This window comes from Amblyomma mixtum, chromosome 8, assembly GCF_055824585.1.
Source record: "Amblyomma mixtum isolate Tamu chromosome 8, ASM5582458v1, whole genome shotgun sequence".
Taxonomy (NCBI): Eukaryota; Metazoa; Arthropoda; class Arachnida; order Ixodida; family Ixodidae; genus Amblyomma; species Amblyomma mixtum.
In genome coordinates, this window is record NC_143019.1 from 111,863,772 (window position 1) to 111,884,692 (window position 20,921).

Sequence of the window (20,921 nt, forward strand, 5' to 3'; positions counted from 1 at the left end):
TGTTTTTTTTACATTGCACTGCTTAAATATTACATTTAAGAAGCTTGTCTAAAAGCATAAGAACATGACTTTCCAAGTGGCTTCTGCAATTGGGAGCAAGCAGACACCCTTGCAAAAGTTAGGTCTAGCATTGGCTACACTCCAAGGACCATAACTCTGCCACTTTATCTTCAAACAGTTTAGTGTTCTAAGTGATGTTGCAAGGACCGGTAGGGAATGAAAACTGCACCTATGTACGCATCAGCCACCCCCCTCCCCGCCTTCCTCATTTCTTCACTTTCCCTATTCCTCTCATAGTGCCTATCTTGAATCTAACCGCACCACCAGCGCACCCAAGCTCAGAGAGCCATTCTTTAAGCTCTCCATCACTTCTAGCCAACAAATTATTGCCCCCGCTCCTGGTACTGTCTGTGAAACGACGATGATAATCGAATTCTATGGTGCATGGGTACCGCGGCCAAAGAGTGACAAACATTGTAAATGGTTGATTAGAGTATATAGCATATGCTTTGGTGATTCAGTTTCTCTAAATGTGTAATTAAGCGAACAAAGGAGTACGCGTAGTCATGAGCATAAGCACAATTAATCGTGTATTGCACGCACGGTAACAACAACGTAACGAGTAGGATAGAAGGTGTGCAAGTCTAAAAACAATGGTTTAGAGCGGGTCAACGAACCTCAGCCACAGTCCTTGTCTGTAGTAAGGTCACTAGTCTGGGCAAGCACCACGAAGGCCCTGATGGCTAAGTCAATTTCAGCCGTCTCCTCAGGAATGACGAAAATACTGAGGTCAGTGAAAGTAAGAAATTGACCATAGGAAGCCTACACCTCTAAAAAAAATATACAGTATATCTGTCGGGAGGAAGTAACTGATCATAGTGTATAAAAATCATATGCTGCAACGGTGTTTGATTCTCGTGCAACTTTGGAAACTGGCATCTCCTACCTGTTCGTAATCCCCGATACGCGATTGAAAGAACATAACAAGTGTGGGTAACCGCATCTCAAACAGTGCAGTGCCGGAGCGTTGTTTAAAAGAAGTCTGTGTGCTGTGTATGTGCGTCCTATCCTTAGCCTACACGTCGCTACTACTTTAAATCTTTGTCGTTTTTCAGAAGCATCCCTCTCCATTGCAGTTTTATTGTTTTGAGTTTGCTTTCAGTTGTTCCGCTATATTCGTCTCCGCATTGAAGGCGAGTTAACTCTGTTCTTGACGCATGGTTCGAGGTCTTCGTACGGTATTTTCTCAGCATCAATGCAATAAACAAGAGTAGCTGAGACAAAGTCTACCAGCTTCCTTATTGCCAGCTATATTAAAGGGACTTGGCACCGAGGAAAAAACGTAATTTTCACTTTTAGTAAATGTGCCGCCATTAAGAAGCTTAACACAGAATTGATCGCGGAGTTCATATGGTGTATTCCAGGGTACAAAGCAGTTACCACACTTACGAAGCCTGTGTAAATGACAGAAAATCGTCTTTACTTCTGTAAGGCATATCTTACAGCTAGGAGTACGCCGTAACATTTTTTAGTAAACACGGTTATGTGTATGTTCATTTGTTTCGAATTCGCACAAGTGGATTCCATGGCCGCACATGCGACTGGCTACAACTTAAAAGAGTTGGTATAGAACTCCATGCACCGATATTTTGCCCATAAATACAAAGAGTGGTTTTGTGCCTATCGGCTACCCTGTTTTCCCACCTCAAAAAATTGTCACATCTTCATCAGCCTGGCTACGCCCACTGCACGGAAAATGACTCTCCCATGTCTCTCCAATTATTCCTGCCCTTTGCCAGTTGCAGCCATCGTATCCCCGCAAACTTCTTAATATCATCCGCCCACCTAACTTTCTGCCGCCCCCTGCTACATTTGCCTTCTCTTAGAATCCACTCCGTTACCCTCAGGGACCAGCGATTATCGTTCCTTCACATTGCATGCCCTGCCCAAGCCCATTTCTTCCTCTTGATTTCAACTAAGATGTCATTAACCCGCGTTTGTTCCCTCACCCACTCCGCCCGCTTCCGATCTCTTAACGTTACACCAATAATCGTTCTTTCCATAGCTCGCTGCGTTGTCCTTAACTTAAGCTGAACACTCTTTGTTAACCTCCACGTTTTTTCCCCATAGGTGAGTACCGGTAAGATACAGCTGTTGTATACTTTTCTCTTGAGAGATATTGGTAAACTGCCATTCATGATCCAAGAGAACCTGCCTTATGCGCTCCACCCCATTCTTATTCTTCTAGTTATTTCTCACTCATGATCCGGCTCTCATGACAAGCATTGATCATGCTTTGCAGTTCATGTCCTGAGTGGCTTAGCAAGGCAATGTCATCAGGGAATCGCAAATTACCAAGGCATTCTACATAAACTCTTATCCCCAACTCTTCCCATTCCAGGCACCAGAATACCTCCTGTACCAGGCGGTGAATAGCATTGGTGAGAACAAGCCAGTGCTTTCGCACTTTTTCTCTCTGCATATAACTAGTATTTTGAATATTAAAAACTTGCACACAAGAAATTCGCGTGGCGAACGATACGCACAAAACACTGGACAATCCACTAAGAAGAGAGAAGCACGAGAACAGGCGCTACACTAAGAACTGCTTTGCACCAACTAGCCCCAACCGATGTTCTATTGTAGAGAAGAAACAAAACAAGTTCACAATATAGGTTTTGCAACTGACTGAAATCCTAAATGCTTGGTAGCGCTTACGTTAGCGCCCCATCTGGCCATTTCGGAGAAAAAAATATCTGGTTTCTAACTTACGCTTAGGTTTGTATCGCTTGTTACGTTTTATGCGCGTCTGTCAACGAGTGTGCCTACGTCGAAGTGATTTCCCCATTTTTTTTTGTATCTTCTTGTTTTCTGGAGATTACTGGGGAAAACGTGTATTTGTGCAAGTGGCGATCCGAATAAACTCCCAGTTGTAAACCAACATCACGCAGGCCTTTTCTTTTTCGCTTTTGCCCCTATGTCGTCATGCCCTTTCAACCTCAAGGATGCTGTCATTTTAGGGCTGTTAAATGGATTCAGCCGGAACTAAGGTACCCACCACCGGCTTGGTAGTCTCCGTAGTCGCTCGACCACGGCGTACCGACTCGCATTCCGTAAGTGCTTCAAATGCTTGAAATCATCGGACAAAGCTAAAAAATTCAGGAGGGCATTCTGTTGACCTAAAGTGCGGTGAGGCGAAAGTCTTTAGCGCGGTGTTGCTGCTTGTGTCACTGATGTACGGTGAAGACGTTAATTAAGTACACAATTGTTTGTGAATCTTAAATGCTGGAGACACTGGAGGGCGTTTGGGAGGCAGCCGTCTGATTTGACGCCTTTCTGCAAACATTCTACAGCGTCCTAGACAAGGAGAACTATATACGGGGTGTTTCACGTAAATTGAACCAAGGATTTAAAAAAAGCGGTAAACCGCAGCCCGCTTAAACCAACGATAAAATGTTTGCCATCACGTGGCGCTCCTCGGAATATTTTTTATATTCTGCCTAACTAGAATATTAACAAAGATGAATTATGCAAAACTTCAAATATTCATTTTAGTGCCTAGAGCGTTACGTTAGGTTATAGAGCAGGTTTAGAAACAACCGAGCTAGTTTATTCTAGAATCGTATCTCCTATTCGTTCCTTTTTTCCGGCATCTAAAGAAAGTCCGCGAAATATGAAAAAATACCACGTGACTGCGCTCGTGCGCTACCATATCGCAGCGCTCCCAACGACGTTTCGATCAAACGGATCGTGCTCGCTGACCGTGGCGAAGTGACGGATGCCTCCCAAACGCCTTCCAGTGTCTCCAGCATTTAAGATTCACAAACAATTGTGTAATTAATTAACATCTTAACCCCACATCAGTGACACAAGCAGCAACACCGCGCTAAGGGCCTTCGCCTTACCGATCTTTAGGTCAACAAAGTTCCCCCCTGAATTTTTTAGATTATTGAATTCGAGTTATAAATATTAACTAGTACGACACTTAGCTAATATAGAGCCCATAGGGATTTATGTTAGCAGCTTCCGCGCTGTACCAGGCGCCTGGTATGCTCAGAGTTTGATTATTGGCAATGTTCGGCTCCTCGCCCTTCAGTTCGCTCGACCCTGAAACTATTTATTTCTTCTTCATGCAGACAAAGGTGAACCGGGACGCCAACAGAAATTTGATGCTGGGCACGAAGGTACGCTTCTCCACGTCGCCACTCGTTTAGTTCCATGTGTTCGCATTACGGAAGTGCTATATGTATATTACTGAATGAACCAATGAGGTGCATGTTTGGAATCAACGAGCAATTGCTGATTGGCATTCATTCAAATGCTGCCTATACGACTACAATGCAAAGCTATCACCAGTTAGTTAACTCTGTAATACCATAAGCGATTCGTGTCATGAAGACTGCTTGTTATTGATTACGAGCACCGCTTCGTAAAAGTACTCCGTGGGAATAAAAAAATATCCTCGACAGAACAGTAAGAGAAAGAAGCTTTGTTCAGTAAAGCAGGTCAGTATGTGCATATCACTTTTAGTCGTCCAGGTCAGAGTTGGACAGCATGGCTTTCCATTGGATGGGGGTGGAGATGGGGTGGACTGCCGGGTCAAGTTGGCACTAAAGTGGCTGTTTGGGCTTGTTGGTCAGTGATCATGGTTAAAGAATGCAGCGCGAAAAGACAAGGACAAACGAAGAAGTGGACAGGACTGGCGCTGACTACCAACGGTACTATTTTCTTATTTGAGATAGAAGGAGAGGATCCTGGCCTTTCCTGGCCTTGCATTCTTTAACCATGATAACTGACCAACAGGCCCAAACAGCCACTTTAGTTCATCAGATTTCTTCTACATTGGGCTCTTTTCTATCTACCTCGAGCAAGCAAGATGCCGCCATAACCTCCGTGAATCTTATCGCGATCTCTACTTGCAAGGCCAGGATCCTCTCCTTCTATCTCAAAAAGAAAATAGTACCGTTTGAAGTCAGCGCCAGTCCTGTCCACTTCTTCGTTTGTCCTTGTCTTTTCGCGCTGCATTCTTTAACCAAGTTGGCACGCCCAGTTGTAGTGGTTTAGAAAAGGGCATTCTTTCGGAATGTGGGCATATGTTACAGAATGTATGTGTGCTGTATGGTTTTCGGAATAAACAGTTATAATAAGAAAACACGAAGCTTCTTTATGACACGTAGGCGTAGAGAATTGGAAACCACCGAAATTTACCCCGAAATATTAACAGAACATTTATAAACGTTCTAAAAGGCCAGAAAGCCGTTGAGACGCGCTGTTTTATTGTTTCGGTTTACCTCCAGGTTTACAAGGTGAGGCGTGCCATGAACGCGACACCAAAAAACAACGGCTGGGCCTTATTCGGCCTGGAGTACGGAGGTGACGACGCCGGGCAATGCGGTCATCGCTACGATAGCATAACGGCGGTCAAGAAAGCTCTGCCCGCTGTGCGAGCTCTTCGCACTGTCCGGTGACGGCACACGCAGGGTACCATCATCGTAGAAGAGGGCGTCTGTGGCACATCATCGTCTAGGGGGACCTCTTTGCGAACAAGCACTTCTTAAGACGTCAGGTCCGCTCACACGCCTACAGTCAGATAGGCATAAAAAAATTCGCGCCGTAAGCTTTCACAGTTTTCTTCCTACCGCTTGCGAACCTAGTGATGAAGGTTTAGTCGGAAAGACACGCAGTACTGTCGACTGCAGGCTGACATATTGGTGTGTGGCAGTAATAACAAGGAAGCACAGCAGAAAACATTTAAACTGCCTTAACTTGAAACTGGACTTACTCTTGCTGACTAGCTACGAAGTGGCAGTTAGACAAAAGTAGTTGTGCCTGAACAGAAATTTAGCGATGGTGCTGAAACCGTACCTTTCTTTGACCAACCAAACACTGTAGTGTGACTTCGAACTGACAAACACCAACACAGTCACCATCAGCAGCCCAGCGACCACCATATTGTCACAAATGTCCTGACCTCGCCTCCGCACCTGTTGCCGCCCGTACCATGTTCCGCGTTCCTTCTCGTGGAACCTAATCTGCCACCCTGGCAGGCAATCGATCATCGACATCCGTGTTTCATGTCGTACCCACGTTCATTTCCAATTGTTTAATTCATCCAGGATATCATTCGCTAGGTCTATGACTGACAAAGACCTCTCGCAAGGAAGTCATTAGGAGAGGTCATCGTCCTCCCTCAGACGGAAACCCGCCAGTCACAGGGATGGTGAAAAATGATATTGATAAAATCATCAAGAGCAAGCAATGATTCATTGCAAACTCTGAACTGTGTGAAAACCAATTTATGATGGAAAAAAGTCTAGTGTGTGCTTCCTAACATTCTAAAAACTGACTCTGCGGTTCCTGTCCTCTTGAGTGGAAACGGCAGCAGCCTTGCTTTCGAACAGTGTGAACCATTTAACGGGCATTTTTCAGACGTTTTCATTGCCGAGTTGATAGTTAATATTTAATGCTACTTTATGGGAGATGCATCTAGTTTCCACCAGGTGTGCTTCGCTCAAGTGACCGCCTGTCCCTCAACTCTAGCCAAGGACTAAACGGCATCAACGCCAAGAAATCATGTCTCCACTATGAATCTTCGCCCCTCATTTGCTCGCCTGAATAATTTGCACGATAACAACCAGCATTGCTTGCGTAAAAACTTCCTGAGACAGTTTCTTGAGCTAATGAGACCTTCGTCAAACAACAGACTCGTCCCTATACATGGACGTCAATGTTGCCAGTTTATCAAAAGGTTTTAAAACCGAGCCATATAAACGGCTGATGGAAAAGCTGCACAACCTTCAACTTGATCAGTTATCTAGGGGTTAATTTTTAACTCCATTTTAACTTGAACCACTCATATTGAATTGCTTCGAAAGCAATAAAAATCTAACTTCTTGAGTGGCGAATGCATCTTGCCAGCCGGGACACGCCAGATGCGTTCAATACGGTAAACAGACCTCAATTAATAAGAACACAGATCTGTCATTTTCATTCCTCACCACGTCTATTTCGTTAATACATTCGAAGTGTAACAAATTAAACATGCGCGGCTCATTCACTCGACGTGCTGGAGACACCAAAGTGTAACCGCAATGAAGACATCACTAAAGCTCGCGCCAATAGCCGCGAGCAGAAAACTCAGCCGTATACCTTTTTCTATGCACTCTAGAATATTAACATGCCCTTTGCATCCTCACATACCTTTTCCCCGTCTCACATATAGGCTCGCGTTAACCATTTCAACTAGATTAAACCCATTTTTGCTCGGGCAGAAATATATCTGTACTGAACGTTGATTCCGGCAGTAATATTATGGAACTCTCTCCCTTCTGGCATTATCATCTTAAAATTTTCATACTTTCAAGCACCCTCCTATTACATTTACAATCTTTCAGCCATCAGTGCTGTGTTCTTCAGTTTATTATTTTCTCGTGTCACCCGATAAGTGCTTTGAGAGTTATAATTCTGTTGTGGTGGCCATTATGACAATTTGAAAGTTTGCACTTATTGTATGTTTCGTGAACTCCAATTCTTTCAATCTTGTCATTATTCCCAAACTTCTGCTGTGTTTGCCTGTTCCGGCCGATTTGTCTTTTTTATTGTTAAGTGCTACTTTTAGCGCTTTGTGCTCATTGCGAATGTCTAGTGTTTTTGTTTGATGAATCCCCTCCGCCCCTCCCCCACATGTAATGACTGCAAGGGCGCTTAGGGTATCTGAAATAAATAAATAATGTGACTGTTTTCTATTTATGGCCTTCGACGCGACACTGAATTAAACTTGAGGCTTTCCTCACTATCAAAGTTTAAGTCTCTTCGTGATTAAGGCAAACTATGAACATTATGTGCCTTGCTTTCGACAGCTATCGTTAAGCTGCTGTTCTTGGCCAAAGTATAGTTGAAAAATGCGCTTCACGATCTTGTTATTGCTCCAGTTAGTTCCCTCTGCATCTCAGGAACCGCAGTCATAACCTTGCCTCGATAAATTCACTTCGTAAGATATAAAGATACCAATACTACATGACTACTATCATGAACTCCAGCTCCACTGCAAAAATGTACTAGCACCCGAGTGTAGGACCATGTAATGTTGTGCTCAAAAACATTACCGAAAATTCGGTAAAAGTGCTTCTAGTTCCTTTGTCTTCTACCACGTGGTACATGGCTTTGAAAATTTAAAAATGGCGCCATGACAACATCCGTGACGTAAGAAAAAAAAAGAAAACGACCCAGTGGCCGCAGAACAGAGCATGATAGGCCGCTACGCCGAGAGATCCTGGCTAAGTCCTGTCCCGAATTCCTTGTAATGCTCTTGGACAACTTGTGCCTAGTTTTTCAGTGCCTGCTCGTCGGCTTTCAAGACAGTTAGCCAAGCATTTTCCTTACCTGGGTTGTTTTGATCAGGCGTGCGATGCCAGGGCAACATGTACCTCTTCTCAATGCGTAGCATTGCCCGGTAGAGGAACCAAGTGTTGTGAGTAAAGAACAGCTCTTGAAAGTCGCCGACAATCTTGACGAGCGCAGAGCAGGACACGATTTGGTTGAACGAATAAAGGTCTTTCTTCCTCCCCAGGACTCCCTCCAAGGCTTCAATGTCCCCGAGCATGTTAAGGTAGCTGCAGAAAAGGCGCGACGAAATAAATTTGCACGACACTTTGGTGGGCAGAAGGTTAAGAAATGCGCGGCGGTAATTAGGCAGAGACTACTTTTTTTTTAGTTTCCCAGCTTCTACGCGCCCATTCTAGTATACTTGGGATAAAACTGCGAATGCTGTTGTCTAACAGGGGACAGAAGAGATTGCTTTACGCTTTATGGGGTTTAACGTCCCAAAGAGACTCAGGCTATGAGGGTCACATTATTAGAGGGCTCCGGATAACTTCGATCAGTGGAGTTTTTTAATGTGCATTGAAATCGCACAGTACACGGGCCTCTAGCATTTTGCCTCTATCGAAAAGCGACCGCCGTGGCCGGGATAGAACCCGCGCCTTTCAGATCAAGAGCGCCTTTGACAGAAAACGAGGTTATGGAAGCTCATACTAATGATGTCTGCAATTCAGTTTAATTTCGTGTTCTCACCTATTTTTTTTATTCTTCATATGATAGTGGCGCGCATCGAAGGGTGCTGATCAATGTGCTGATCAAAGGTGCACTGAATACGACACGTCAGAAAATCGACCCCCTTAACAGGCAAAGTACAAGGGCGATAAGAGTGCGGCTAAGAACTGAGGCTGATTTGAATAAAATTAAAAGCGAAGCAACCCTTATCAAGCATGCGTTATTACTAGCGCCGACAAGATCCCTGCATGTCTGTGTACTAGGAATCACATTCTTTATCGCAACCATAGAAAGCATACTCGGGCACAAATACTGACAATAATATATCAAGAAAACCTCTTGGATGTAGCGCGCCTGAACTTCTGGTAATTGAGGAAGACAAGGAAAAAGCAAATCTCACGAGCTTTTATTACGGAATAAATAAGGAGATTAGCTCTTAAGAACGAAGCGGTTCCCGCTTATTATTCTGATTCTGCGTGTTGTTTTAATTTCTTCCATATGCTCACCAATAACCGAACGATAAGTAATGCTAATGAACTCCTCAGTAATGAAAGGTTCTTTAGCGAGCACCTACTTAGGTGCTTGCTGATATATCGCCCTCCACACTGTACACGCGCGGCCAGAAAAATGCTAAGCTCGAGTAACCAAGCCGATCTGGATCAGTGCGCTGTGAGCAGCTGCAGGCAGCTCTGCATCCCGGGTGCATTTGGAAATTAGCGGTCGGCATAAGTAACGGGTTCCGCTTTTATAGGCATCGCGTATTAAGCATTCCGCCAGACTACTATTAGCGGGTGCCTCCTAAACATGACATTTTATTTTTACCTTCTGAATCCGCGGTTCCAATCTAGCCGGCCGACAAATCTGTACCGCAGCACTCTACTTCTATCAAAATTTTGGGGTCTAGAATACACACACAAAACAAATGAAACAGCTCCTCGACTTCATTCCCTCATTCACCTTTTCGGGACGAGGCAGTAACGACGATAGTTCAAACAGGTATTACGGCAAAGACTGCTTACAAAGCACCTTGGTCCTTTTTGGACATATATGCAATTCTTTATTCCGTCGGTTCAGGCTTCGACTGTATAGTTTATGTAGTTAGGCGCAGCGAAGTATGAGTATAATGTCTATCACTGGTGTATTTTTGTATGGTGTCCATATTTTCTTTTTCTGCGCTTGCGCTGCTTGCCTCCGCATCACATATTTCCGTTTCTCTGCTACCACGCTGCCTGGACGCATTTAAGCCATGAACCAGAGCAGCAAAATTCAATCAGTTGGTGATTAGGTATCACTTATCACAGTCTGTAATAGAGTTATTACTTGAAGTAAGAGTTGGGATATAAAAGTAAACTCGAAAAAAGAAATTCATTTTTCAGGGTTACAAAAAAAAATTTTTTTCTCCTACCTTAGATAATTAAATGCGTAAACGAACATGAATATCTAGGTGCGTGCTTAACAAGTACCTTGCGCTGTAATACGCACATTCTTTACACCTTGCCCTAAGGAAAGACTATTTATTGCACCATATACTCAGGAACACCAGTCCACTATAGAATAATAGATTATAGAACTTTAATAGGCGTAAGTAAGAAAATACGCTGTTTATTTTTTATGAGCGGTTTTCTATTTGTTTAAAGCTTCACAGATGGATGAAAAGCTGCGTTTTATTTCTATCAGTGAAACCCTTAGATATAATTCAAAATGTTCTTACTACTCATGAATTTTTTCTTTGACAACCTGCCGCGGTGGCTCAGTGGTTACGGCGCTCGGCTGCTGACCCGAAAGATCCGGGTTCGACCCCGGCCGCGGCGGCCGAATTTCGATGGAGGAGAAATTCTAGAGGCCCGTTGTCTGTGCGATGTCAGTGCACGTTAAAGAGCCCTAGGTGGTCGAAATTTCCGGAGCTCTTCACTACGGCGTACCTCATAGCCTGAGTTGCTTAGGGATGTTAACCCTCATTAAACCATTAAACCAATCTTATTTGACATGTCGCATGAGTTATACCAACTTATGAAGTTGTTTTCCCATGAAAATACAGAAAGTACTTTAGACATATAGAATGCACAGTATGCAACACGTTCCAGCATGCACGGCGGCGGAATGAGTAACGAAACACAGTGTGCTAAGTAACCAGCCGGAGGGACGACGCTTACAGCAGCATGGTCAGTGCAAGAATGAACCACTGTTTATTGAAGGCACAGCTTTTATAGGCACGACGCTTGCCGGCGTTCTGGGCCAGCCGAGTGGGACGCGCGCCGGCGTTCTGGGCGAGCCGAGCGGGACGCGTGCCGGCGTTCTGGGCAAGCCGAGCGGGACGCGTGCCGGCGTTCTGGGCGAGCCGAGCGGGACGCGTGCCGGCGTTCAGGGCGAGCCGAGCGGGACGCTGTAACCTACTGCGCATTACTGTTGCGCATCGGCGCGATGCAATAACTGATGCGCGGCACTGATACGAACACGCCACGTGTCCGTTACATCCTCCCTCGGGAAAGAACAAAATGAGACACTTCAATATAACAGTCACAGTTAGGGCACTTGATTAAAGTGTTCGTCATAGCGTAGCCTCTGTGGGGGCCGGGAGGTCCGAGTTGATCTTCTCACGGTGGGCGACGATGGGATGCTCGACGGAGAATTGTATCCACTTGCTGGTCGGGAAGATTCCTCACCGTTTGTAGCAGAGGCCACTCTAGAGGATTGTGCACCTGATTCAGCAGGGCCCGCTTGCACAAAACTCTTTAGCCCAGTCTTACTCTGATCTTCAGGCTCAATTTGATCTCATTGAAGTCTCTATTTTCCCTAGCCGATAAGTCGCTTGCACGAAAGGAACTAGACTGGAACGAGACAGAAAATGAAGATTTCAACAAGCTTCGAACCTAGGCTGCTTCAGGCAGTCTTAATCAAATCTTTTCCAGTCTTATCTAACATGGCTACCGTGCGGTTGATCCGTCTCGAGGTGCTCGCCGATCACCTTTTGCGGCGCGAACGTGTATTTCGCGACAGGACAAATCCGCTTGATACACTCAGCGAGGAGCAGCTGCAGCGTCGCTTTCGGTTCGGGCGGGAAGGCATAGCATTTCTCGCCGAGCTGCTTCGCTCCGAGATCGAGCCCCCGACGCGTCGAAGCGGCGCTGTGAGCGCCGAGCTGCAAGTGACGCTGGCACTGAAGTTTTTCGCCTCCGGCTGTTTCCTGCTTACTGCCGGAGACACGATCGGTGCCCACGAGTCAACAGCAAGCCGCACAGTGCGCCGAGTTGCTGTCGCCCTCGTCCGCCGCAGCAGAGATTGGATCCGGTAAGCCGGCCTTCTATCTTTCCATCCATGGCGTTACTGCCGCTTGTTTTCTTTGGCTCTTCGTGTTCGCGCATGCATTTTAGAGAGTTGCGTGGCTGGAACATCAGCTGCCGTACGTACGATGTGTGAAATGTGTTCCTGTATTTGCGTGTAGAGGACCGCACGCGAAAGGATCGCCAGTAGAGCGTTGCTCGCTCGCCGTGAATGTTTTGGTGCTCAAGCGCGCTTTCCTTGATTTTGTTCTTTGAAGTCGTCGTCGTGAAAATCTGTGTGAGGGTCATCAGCATGAGATCGATATTATATTTAAATGTGCCTCCCTTAATACGTGCGCGTGCGAATGTGTGCAAGGCCGCGCAAGACATTGGCGTGAAACTAAACATGACCACCCCCGTTTTCTTTCCAGCTGGCCGTCGCCTAGCCAGCTGCGGGAAGTCCAAAGCAGCTTCTACGCCGTCGCCGGCTTTCCGCGCGTGGTCGGCGCAATCGACGGCACCCATGTGCGGATACAGGCTCCCGAAGTGCATGAAGAGGCCTATATCAACCGCCACTTTTATCATTCGATCAACGTGCAGCTGGTGGTTGATAGCCACTGCCGCATCATCGATGTGGTCGCACGGTGGCCGGGCGGCACTCACGACGCGCGGATGCTGGCGAACAGCAGCGTGGCCCAACGCTTCGACGATGGTATTTACACCGGCGTGTTACTCGGAGACAGCGGATATCCATGCAGGCCATGGTTGATGACGCCGTTCCGGACTGCGGACACTCCCGGGAAAAGGCGCTACAACGCTGCGCACGGCACAACGAGGGCGATTGTGGAGAGGTGAGTCTTGATGCGCCAGTGGAAAGCAAACACAGGTGCCGTGAGGAAAGCACGAAAAGAACGCACACAGCTCTATGTGCGCGACTGCGCTCTGATTGCAGTACGTAAACACTCGGTCATGCCACTGTAGAGAAGTGTGGCGAAGTGTGCATTATTGGTTAGTTTTTTTTTACATCCTGATTGTGCTGTTCACGCACTAGGCCATTAACCGTTTGAGGGTCGAATTATTTTGAAGAAAACTTTCCCAGGTGGTCAAATTACTTTATTGCGGATCTTGAATCTACAAAATGTATATAATCGAGAATAAATAGTTAAAAAAAATTAGGAACAGTACTTTGGTGACAGCATCACTCACAACTGGAAAATGTTCAATAGAATAAAATAGCAACGGTGATAAGCAAGCTAAGAGCAGCATCAATAAAGATAGAAATCAACTTTCGCCGCCTCTGCAAAACAGTGCCCACAAAAAGAAAACACGTTTCGCGCGACTCCGGTGCGATCCCGCGGCGGAATCGAAACCGCGTAGGCGCGTTGCCACAGAGGGCGAGAATGCCTCGCGAGCAGCGGTGATAAGCAAGCTAAGAGCAGCGCCAATAAAGATAGAAATCAACTTCGGCAGCCTCGGCAAGATAGTGCTGACAAAAAGAAAACTCAAATTTCGCGCGACTCCGTTGCGATCACGGGGCGAAACCAAGACTACAAAAGGGGTGTTGCCGCAGTCTGTGCCGCCGCGCTAAAGCTAGACATAAGTTCTGCTTATCTCCGTAAGAAGGCTGCACAAAATTCAAACACTTCTTGTAAGTCCTAATAGGTGGCAGCACCCCCCAGTGAGCACGCATTGTTCTTTTGGCGCAAAATTTCAAACGCAAGATCGAAACCGTACCCGTACGGCAAAGACCTTGCGGGACAAAACCTTCAAAGGGTTAAAACAAGTTGAGTGAACCTCTCCCTTAGGTCGCGTACTGTGGCTGTCTGCACCACCCTTATTTTGGGTATGGTATGGTATTTAATTTATTTCAACCAGCAATAATTTCACCAGCGGGTGTGCTCATTGCTGCACTGCAATTTTCGAATTTCGTAGGAATATCAATTCTGCCAAGTGATAATTTACATTACCCAGTATAAACATAATTAACTTTCAGAATGTTGATGCATGGTATACAGTTTACAGATAGCAGCCTGCAAGACACATATCGTGAAGTAGGCACATGTATCAATATTTGCATGCTACTGCCATGTTTGTTTGAGGGTTATTGTGGCAATCACAGGTGACACTTCGCCTTTGCAGGACGATCGGGCAGCTGAAGCGGCGCTTCCATTGTCTGCATGGGGAGCTCCGAATGGCACCTCACCGGTGCTCAGCAATCATCGTTGCCTGCTGTGTGCTGCACAACATTGCCAAGCAGTACGCATGCAGCAGCGATGAAGAATGTGTGCTACCACCGGAGGTGCCAGCTCCTCCCAGTGCCATGGCTGATGATGGCAACACAGTGCGAAATGCACTTGTGCAGCAACACTTTTCTTACTGTAAGTATCAAAGCTTTTGTGTATTTTTTGGAATGAATAAAGGGGAAATATGTTATCCCCTGTGTAACTGTTCTAACATATCTTGCCCTGGACTACACGAATACCCTTGCTGAATTGCAGTGCTTCTGCCATAATTGTTGACAAACAGACAGTGAAGAGTAACAAGTTTTATTTTGTTTCTGTACACAACGAAACATTAATAATTCAAAAGGTAAACAAATGCAAAAAAACACGCATATTAGCAAACAGCATATCCGAACATTTACTGTCACTTAGCATTCCATGTATGTTAACCTTAGGTACAAAAGATGATTGCATATTCGAACCTTGCTCTTTGTGCCCCGAGTGTTGCATGTCGCCAGAACGGCACAAGTCGAGATGAGGGATCATAGCACATGAAAGTACATGTAATCAGGGAAGCCCAAACATTTGAGTATTGTATCCTACTTCAGAAAACAGTCGCAAGAAGACAACACATCACCTAGGAATATGCTATTGCGTTAATGTGAAAACCATGCAACCATGTTGCAGTTCAGAGAACAATTAATGATAGCGTTTTTGAAGTAAATGCAGGGGACGGGTGGTACCACTGAGGTTAATGCTCCCACATGCATAGTATTGCAGAAGCGTAGCTTGTTGGGCCAGTTGGTGCATGGTAAGTAGAAAACCAGTGGAAAGGACACGTTCACAAGCAGGAGAAGTAGATAGGACAGCACTGGAAACACAACTGAAAATTCTTTACTTGGTATATTGCCAACATCAGAACAGGGCGCACATGACCGAGAGCACCACAAACGCTATTAAAACAGCAAAAACAAAATTGATTAAGCGAGCGAAGATTGCATGTGGCAACCTGTGTCCCATTCATGAAATTGTACTCTTTTGCCGTGAACCTAACAGACGCATTCAGTTCCTAACTGCTTGATTTTAAAAGCTTCTAAGATTTCTCGTTCTATTTGTGTTTTGCCGCAGCCGATGATTTTGACATTATGGAACAGAGGGGTGCAGTCTTTGCAGTGGTTGCAATGTCTTGGCAGATTTGTGTTACCTGGCTGCAGCGAAGTGCGGTGCTGCCTCATACGGTCTTTGACGCATTGACCTGTTTGACCTATGTAGGCCTTGCCACAGGACAGTGGGAGCGAGTAAACACCATCGGTTGTGCATTTGGCGAACATGCTCTGGTGTTTGACATAACATTTATTTTTTGTGCTAATTTTTGAGATACAGGAACAAAGCGACGACAGTTTGGTGGGCGCAGAAAAGACTAACTTAACACCGTATTTCATGGCTACCTTTTTAACGTTATGTGAGACTTTATGCAGGTATGGCATTACATTCTTCACTAGGCGTTTCATCTCTTTTGTACTGTGACTTAAATTTACTGGTCAAGGTCTCAGCAATAGAAACGAGGACGTCCTGAGGGTAGCCCGCTGACCTCAAGCGGTCAAGCTGCGCTAAGAAACTCTTTTGCATATTGTGTGTACAAGACCTGCGCAGAGCATTACCGAGGCAAAGGTTGTCAATGCCTCTCTTCACAAGTTTGGAATGTGAGGAAGAGTAGGGCAGCAGGCTTTTCTTGGTCCGTGGAGAGTAGCTCCAGCAAGTATGGCTTTCTTCAGAGAAGGTGAGAGTCAAATCAAAAAACGTAATTGAGTCACCAAGGGGCACTTTATGAGTAAAACTCAAGTCAGGATAGGTATCAGTAAAGAAGGTCAAAATGCCATTTGCGGCCGCTTCGACACTGTCATGGGAAGTCAGTTTCAAGAAAATTAAGAAATCGTCTGCATACCTAAACACTTTCACTACTCGATCGTCAATAAGTGTGTCATGCAACACATCGTCAAAATGAGATAAAAATATGTGGCACAAAATAGGAGCTACACACGAGCCAATGGGAATGCCCTGCTTCTGTATGTACCTGCAGTTTTCATGTTCTACCACAGTGGAAGAAAGGTAGCAAGTCAAAAGTTCCAAAAAGGAATTCACCGATATGCCCGAGCTGTTCTGGAAGGCCACTGCACCTCGGTTGTCGATGAGATCCCGCACAGTAACTAATAAGTCCTTTTGGGAAACTGAATATAAGAGGTCTTCGATGTCCACGGAAAAGGCGGAATTGGCACTCGCACTGGTAGCGGATAAGTAGTCCACGACGTTCATCGAGGTCCGAACCCTAAAGGGGTCGTCAGGTGCCAAGGGGTCCAAGGAACGTTTCAAAAACTGGCCCACTCCAGCGTTGTCCTGTGTACTTCTCCTCCTTGTGAATGCGTCCTTTTCGCTAGTTTTCTACTACTTCTCCGACATGCATGTATCTTGCCCTCAACTACTCTAATTTTCCTTTTGATTATGCAGTGTTCTTGTCAAGATTGGTGACAAACACCTAAAAAGTGGATAGATACCTTTTTTATTATGCACACAGGAAAACCTAAATTTCAAAATGCAAAAAAAAATAAGTGCAAAAAGAAACGCAAACATCATTAAGGAAGCTTGCTACTTCTTAGCATCAAATATAATTATTCTTATTTAGTGTAGACAAGATGGTTGTTGTTCAAACACTGCTGCTAAGGCTTACAATGATGCATGTAGCCAGAAAAGTGCACGTTAAAATAAGGAATTAAGTCACACCAATCATATCATATACAAAGTAACCACCCATTCACTTGAGCAGAACATACGGCTTCAAGAAATGGTTGCAGAACGACTAGACACGCAGTACATACAGGAGTGCTTTTCCAACACTGTGAAAACTATGTGATGATGTCAGTGCATGTTGAAGGACCACAGTTGGTCGACATTATCTGAGCCCTTCACTACACAGTCTCATAGCCTGAGTTGCTTTGGGTCGTTAAACCCCATAAAAGCAAATCACAGCTCAGAAAAAGAAAAGGCACAAACTGTAATGGGGCTCCAGAAATAACAAATCCTCATCCAGAAACTTTAAAGATTCTTTTGACACATGTTATGCTCAATCTTTGTCCTATTAAGAACATCATTAGGTTTCATTTGGTTTTATGGGATGTAAATTCCTGAAGCAACTCAAGCTATGAGGGATGCCGTAGTGGCGGGCTCCGGATAATTTTGGCCACCTGGAGTTCATTAACATGCATCGAGACCGCACAGTACATGGACTTTGAATTCAGGAAGATAGGATCTCTAAAAAAGAAATGACAGGTAATCTTTGCTATCAAGCTTACTGAACTTTAAAAGAAATGTGGAGCTACTCAGCTTCTTCTCCATTTTCTGCTATCTCATCTTTGCCTTCTTTCAGTTCCAGCTGTAGCTTCTTTATTTCAAGCCTACGTCGCTCTTTTTCAAGTTGAAGTATTTCAGTCTCTAATTCACATTTGCGGGCTTCTGTCCTCATTCGGGCTTGTGTTTCTGCTAAGAGCGCATCAGCAACTGCTCCATACTTGTTTATGACAGCAACAGCAGCATTGCTGACTGCCTTCCAGCCTTCTGCCACATCTGTGACTTTTGCTGCTGCTTCTGCTGTTGCTCCTGCTGCACTCAATTCTATATGAGCAGCTCTTTTTTTTGCTTGCAGGACATCATGCTCCAGCTCAACATTTCTTCGATTCAGCTCAATAGCCTCTTCGAGGCTCTGGTTCTGCTGTGCTCGCCTTGAAAGTCGTTGAGGTGGAGGTCTCCCTGGTGCTGGTGATGTCTGAGCTGGGGTGGCAACCACTGCTGCTTCCACCACCACCGGTTCTCCATCATGTAGACATGTGCCTTCTCGTCGTGGTGGGCTCCCTTGGTAGCCAGCTTCTGAGCCGACAGTGTCCTCGTCTGCTTCGACAGGGTCAAAAGAGAAGAACATTCCCTCGTTGACCGCGTCCACTGGTGCCTGGTAATCTGTGTAAATTTCTGTGCAGCTGCTTTCATGTTGCTGCTCTGGCTCATCAGCAGTGCCTGGCGAAGGCTGGTTGCCGCCGTCTTCAAGGAGCCTGTGTGAATTATTTGCACTTTTATTGATGCTGTACATCAAAAGGAGAACTTGCAGAAGGAGTAACCCACTGGCAGGAATGCATTTGTGTAACACTGCTCTGCACAGAGACTAGATTTGTGTCTTGATGTTAAAGACTTATTTGTACAAGAAGTTCTGCAAGATGGGCTTACATTGTATCACTCATTTTTGGCAGACTGTACATAATGTTGCATCTGTAAAAGTTTTGAAGAATTTCACTTAAGCAAATAAGTGTCATTATGCAAGATAGCTGCTTGAAAGTGATGGTTCACAATGTACACGCAGAAATCGAGATTTGTTACTGTCAAGTGTGTGCGTATGCTCGTATTCTCTAATTCCTGTAACCCCATTGCAGCCTATTTTCACTGAGCAGCAGCTAAGCATCATATATTGCACAATTTCCACCCCACAACTCTTTTTTTGTAGTAGCTGACAATATGAACTGCGTGACTGCGGTTCATTGCACTCGGGGAGTCGTTATACTTACTCATCTTGGTTTACAGCATCAGGTATGCCCTCCAACATTGGGTTGTCGGCTCCTACGACGTCCCTGACTGCCTCCAGTAGGGCAGACAGCTGATACTCATTACGACCAGCACCTGCACACATTAAGAAATATTGGACTATGAATTTGCAAAAGCATTGATTAGGAATACTTCACAATAAAATGCAGCACTCACCAGCCACACCTAGCATCAAAATTTCTTTACTATACACTGTATTTCTGTGCAAGACATGCCATTATGCTAATGCTTTATTTTTTTTACCCAAGAACTTGTGGTAATGACTATTGTCTCTTCGAAACTTGTCGTGCCCAGCAAAAACTGTCTGGCCAAGTGTTGCCTGCTACTTTCTTACTTCACTTCTTTCGTTACATTTGTGTATAAGTACTCAGTGCTTGTATTTCATGCATATGTGAAGAATAAATTTTCTTTTGTGTTCCTACCAGTGCGGCTGGCTCATATCCTTCCACGTGTGCTCTAGCGAATTACAGTGTACGTCTGGAGTGGCAGCTACTGATTACGAACTTTAACTGCTGCACGAACATGAAGTTCAACGAATGAGACACCATTGCGCCTAAATGAGTGGTTGTTGCAAGCAAAAGAGCAGCACAAAAACAAAACAAAAAAGCTGAAAGGCAATCACATCTTCCTTGATACACTTGAAAGATAAACAATGGGCTTTGCCCTCTTGAGATTTTGTAAGGAACAATTTAGTGTGCAGTTTTCTTGCATGGATTCTAGCTTCAGTTCTAGCCATTTATCAGAGTGCCAGTCCGTGCAGTAACTATAACTTGCAGTGAGGCGTACCTAACGACGTTTTTGTTGCTTTCTGAAAGACTCAATCGTCAGGAAAGATGCATCTCTTACTCGAAGCTAGCTACAATAAATGGTAGTGATAGGTGCCTAATAAATTGTTGATTTCAGTGTTGGCCGCAGTAAAATTCTGCTGAGCAAATAAACAAGAAAATGTTGCACTGTACGCTGCATGCCCGAACATAATTTGTACTTGCCGAAATCATGGGAAGAATGTGGCTTTTCCCGCCTTCATCGTGCTGCTGTTCATAAACTGGTTTGGTTTATGGGGTGTAACGTCCCAAAGCGACTCGGGTTATGCGGGACGCCTAGTGATGAGCTCCCGAAATTTCGACCACCTGGGGTACGCCTCCATCGAAATTCGGCCGCCGCGGCCGGGATCGAACCCGCGTCTTTCGGGGTCAGCAGCCGAGCGCCACAACCAATGAGTCACCGCGGCGGCCACTTTCATAACGAAAGTTTTACTACAAAGAGAAGGGGTAATAGATCACTTACCGGTTTGTCTTTCACGCTGGTGTACGAGCTTAACGGCCGCCTTTAGCTGCTGCTTCAAGTTCTGCCATTGTTTTTTTATTTCTTTTACTTCTCTCCTCGTAGTGTGGTGCGAATTTAGTTTTATGGCGACTTCTGCCCAGGCCTGATCTCGTTTTTTTCTAGTAACAGATGAATTGAACTTGGTGAATAATGCCGTAGATTTTTCTTTTATAATATGTACTAAGTCCATCTTCTCATCTTCGCTCCAATGCTGACACTTCAATCGCTTGGCGAGCGGTTGCGAGGTCATGGTTGGCACTTGGGACGGGCGCGTTGCCTTGGGAAGTGGTACCACAGTGTTCAGTTTTCAGTTCAAAAAGCGCGGGAGTGTGGCCGGATGTTGACACCGAGTCGCGGTTATCTATTGGACAGCGCGAACACCTGTCGCAGCCGCAACCGACTTCCGGCACGTTCCCCATCT

The 20,921-nt window shown here is 45.3% G+C and overlaps 2 protein-coding genes across 2 annotated transcripts in view; both read right to left on the reverse strand.

Moving 5' to 3' along the window:
- The window catches only part of LOC149333913 (putative aminopeptidase PLBD2), a 45,265-nt gene extending 36,663 nt beyond the window's left edge, over positions 1–8,602 (reverse strand). Inside the window, exon 1 of the mRNA XM_089558834.1 lies at positions 8,383–8,602. The gene's annotated coding sequence lies outside the window, so the exon portion shown is untranslated. The remainder of the gene's footprint in view (positions 1–8,382) is intronic.
- A 5,101-nt stretch (positions 8,603–13,703) lies between these two features.
- Positions 13,704–19,640, reverse strand: LOC149333914 (uncharacterized). The gene is made up of 2 exons (XM_089558835.1): positions 19,138–19,640; positions 13,704–18,630 (listed from the first exon to the last, which is right to left on the reverse strand). Exons 1-2 carry the CDS (start codon positions 19,257–19,259, stop codon positions 17,904–17,906), a joined length of 849 nt encoding a protein of 282 aa, XP_089414961.1. The 5' UTR covers positions 19,260–19,640; the 3' UTR covers positions 13,704–17,903.
- Positions 19,641–20,921: the final 1,281 nt, after the last annotated feature.

Excerpts from the sequence above, each read along its gene's own strand:
- LOC149333914 (XM_089558835.1), bottom strand. The coding sequence starts at position 19,259 with ATGTGTGCAGGTGCTGGTCGTAATGAGTATCAGCTGTCTGCCCTACTG. Across the intron at positions 18,631-19,137 it reads GATGCTGTAAACCAAGATGA|GCTCCTTGAAGACGGCGGCA; the intron begins GTAAGTATAACG and ends TAATTCACACAG.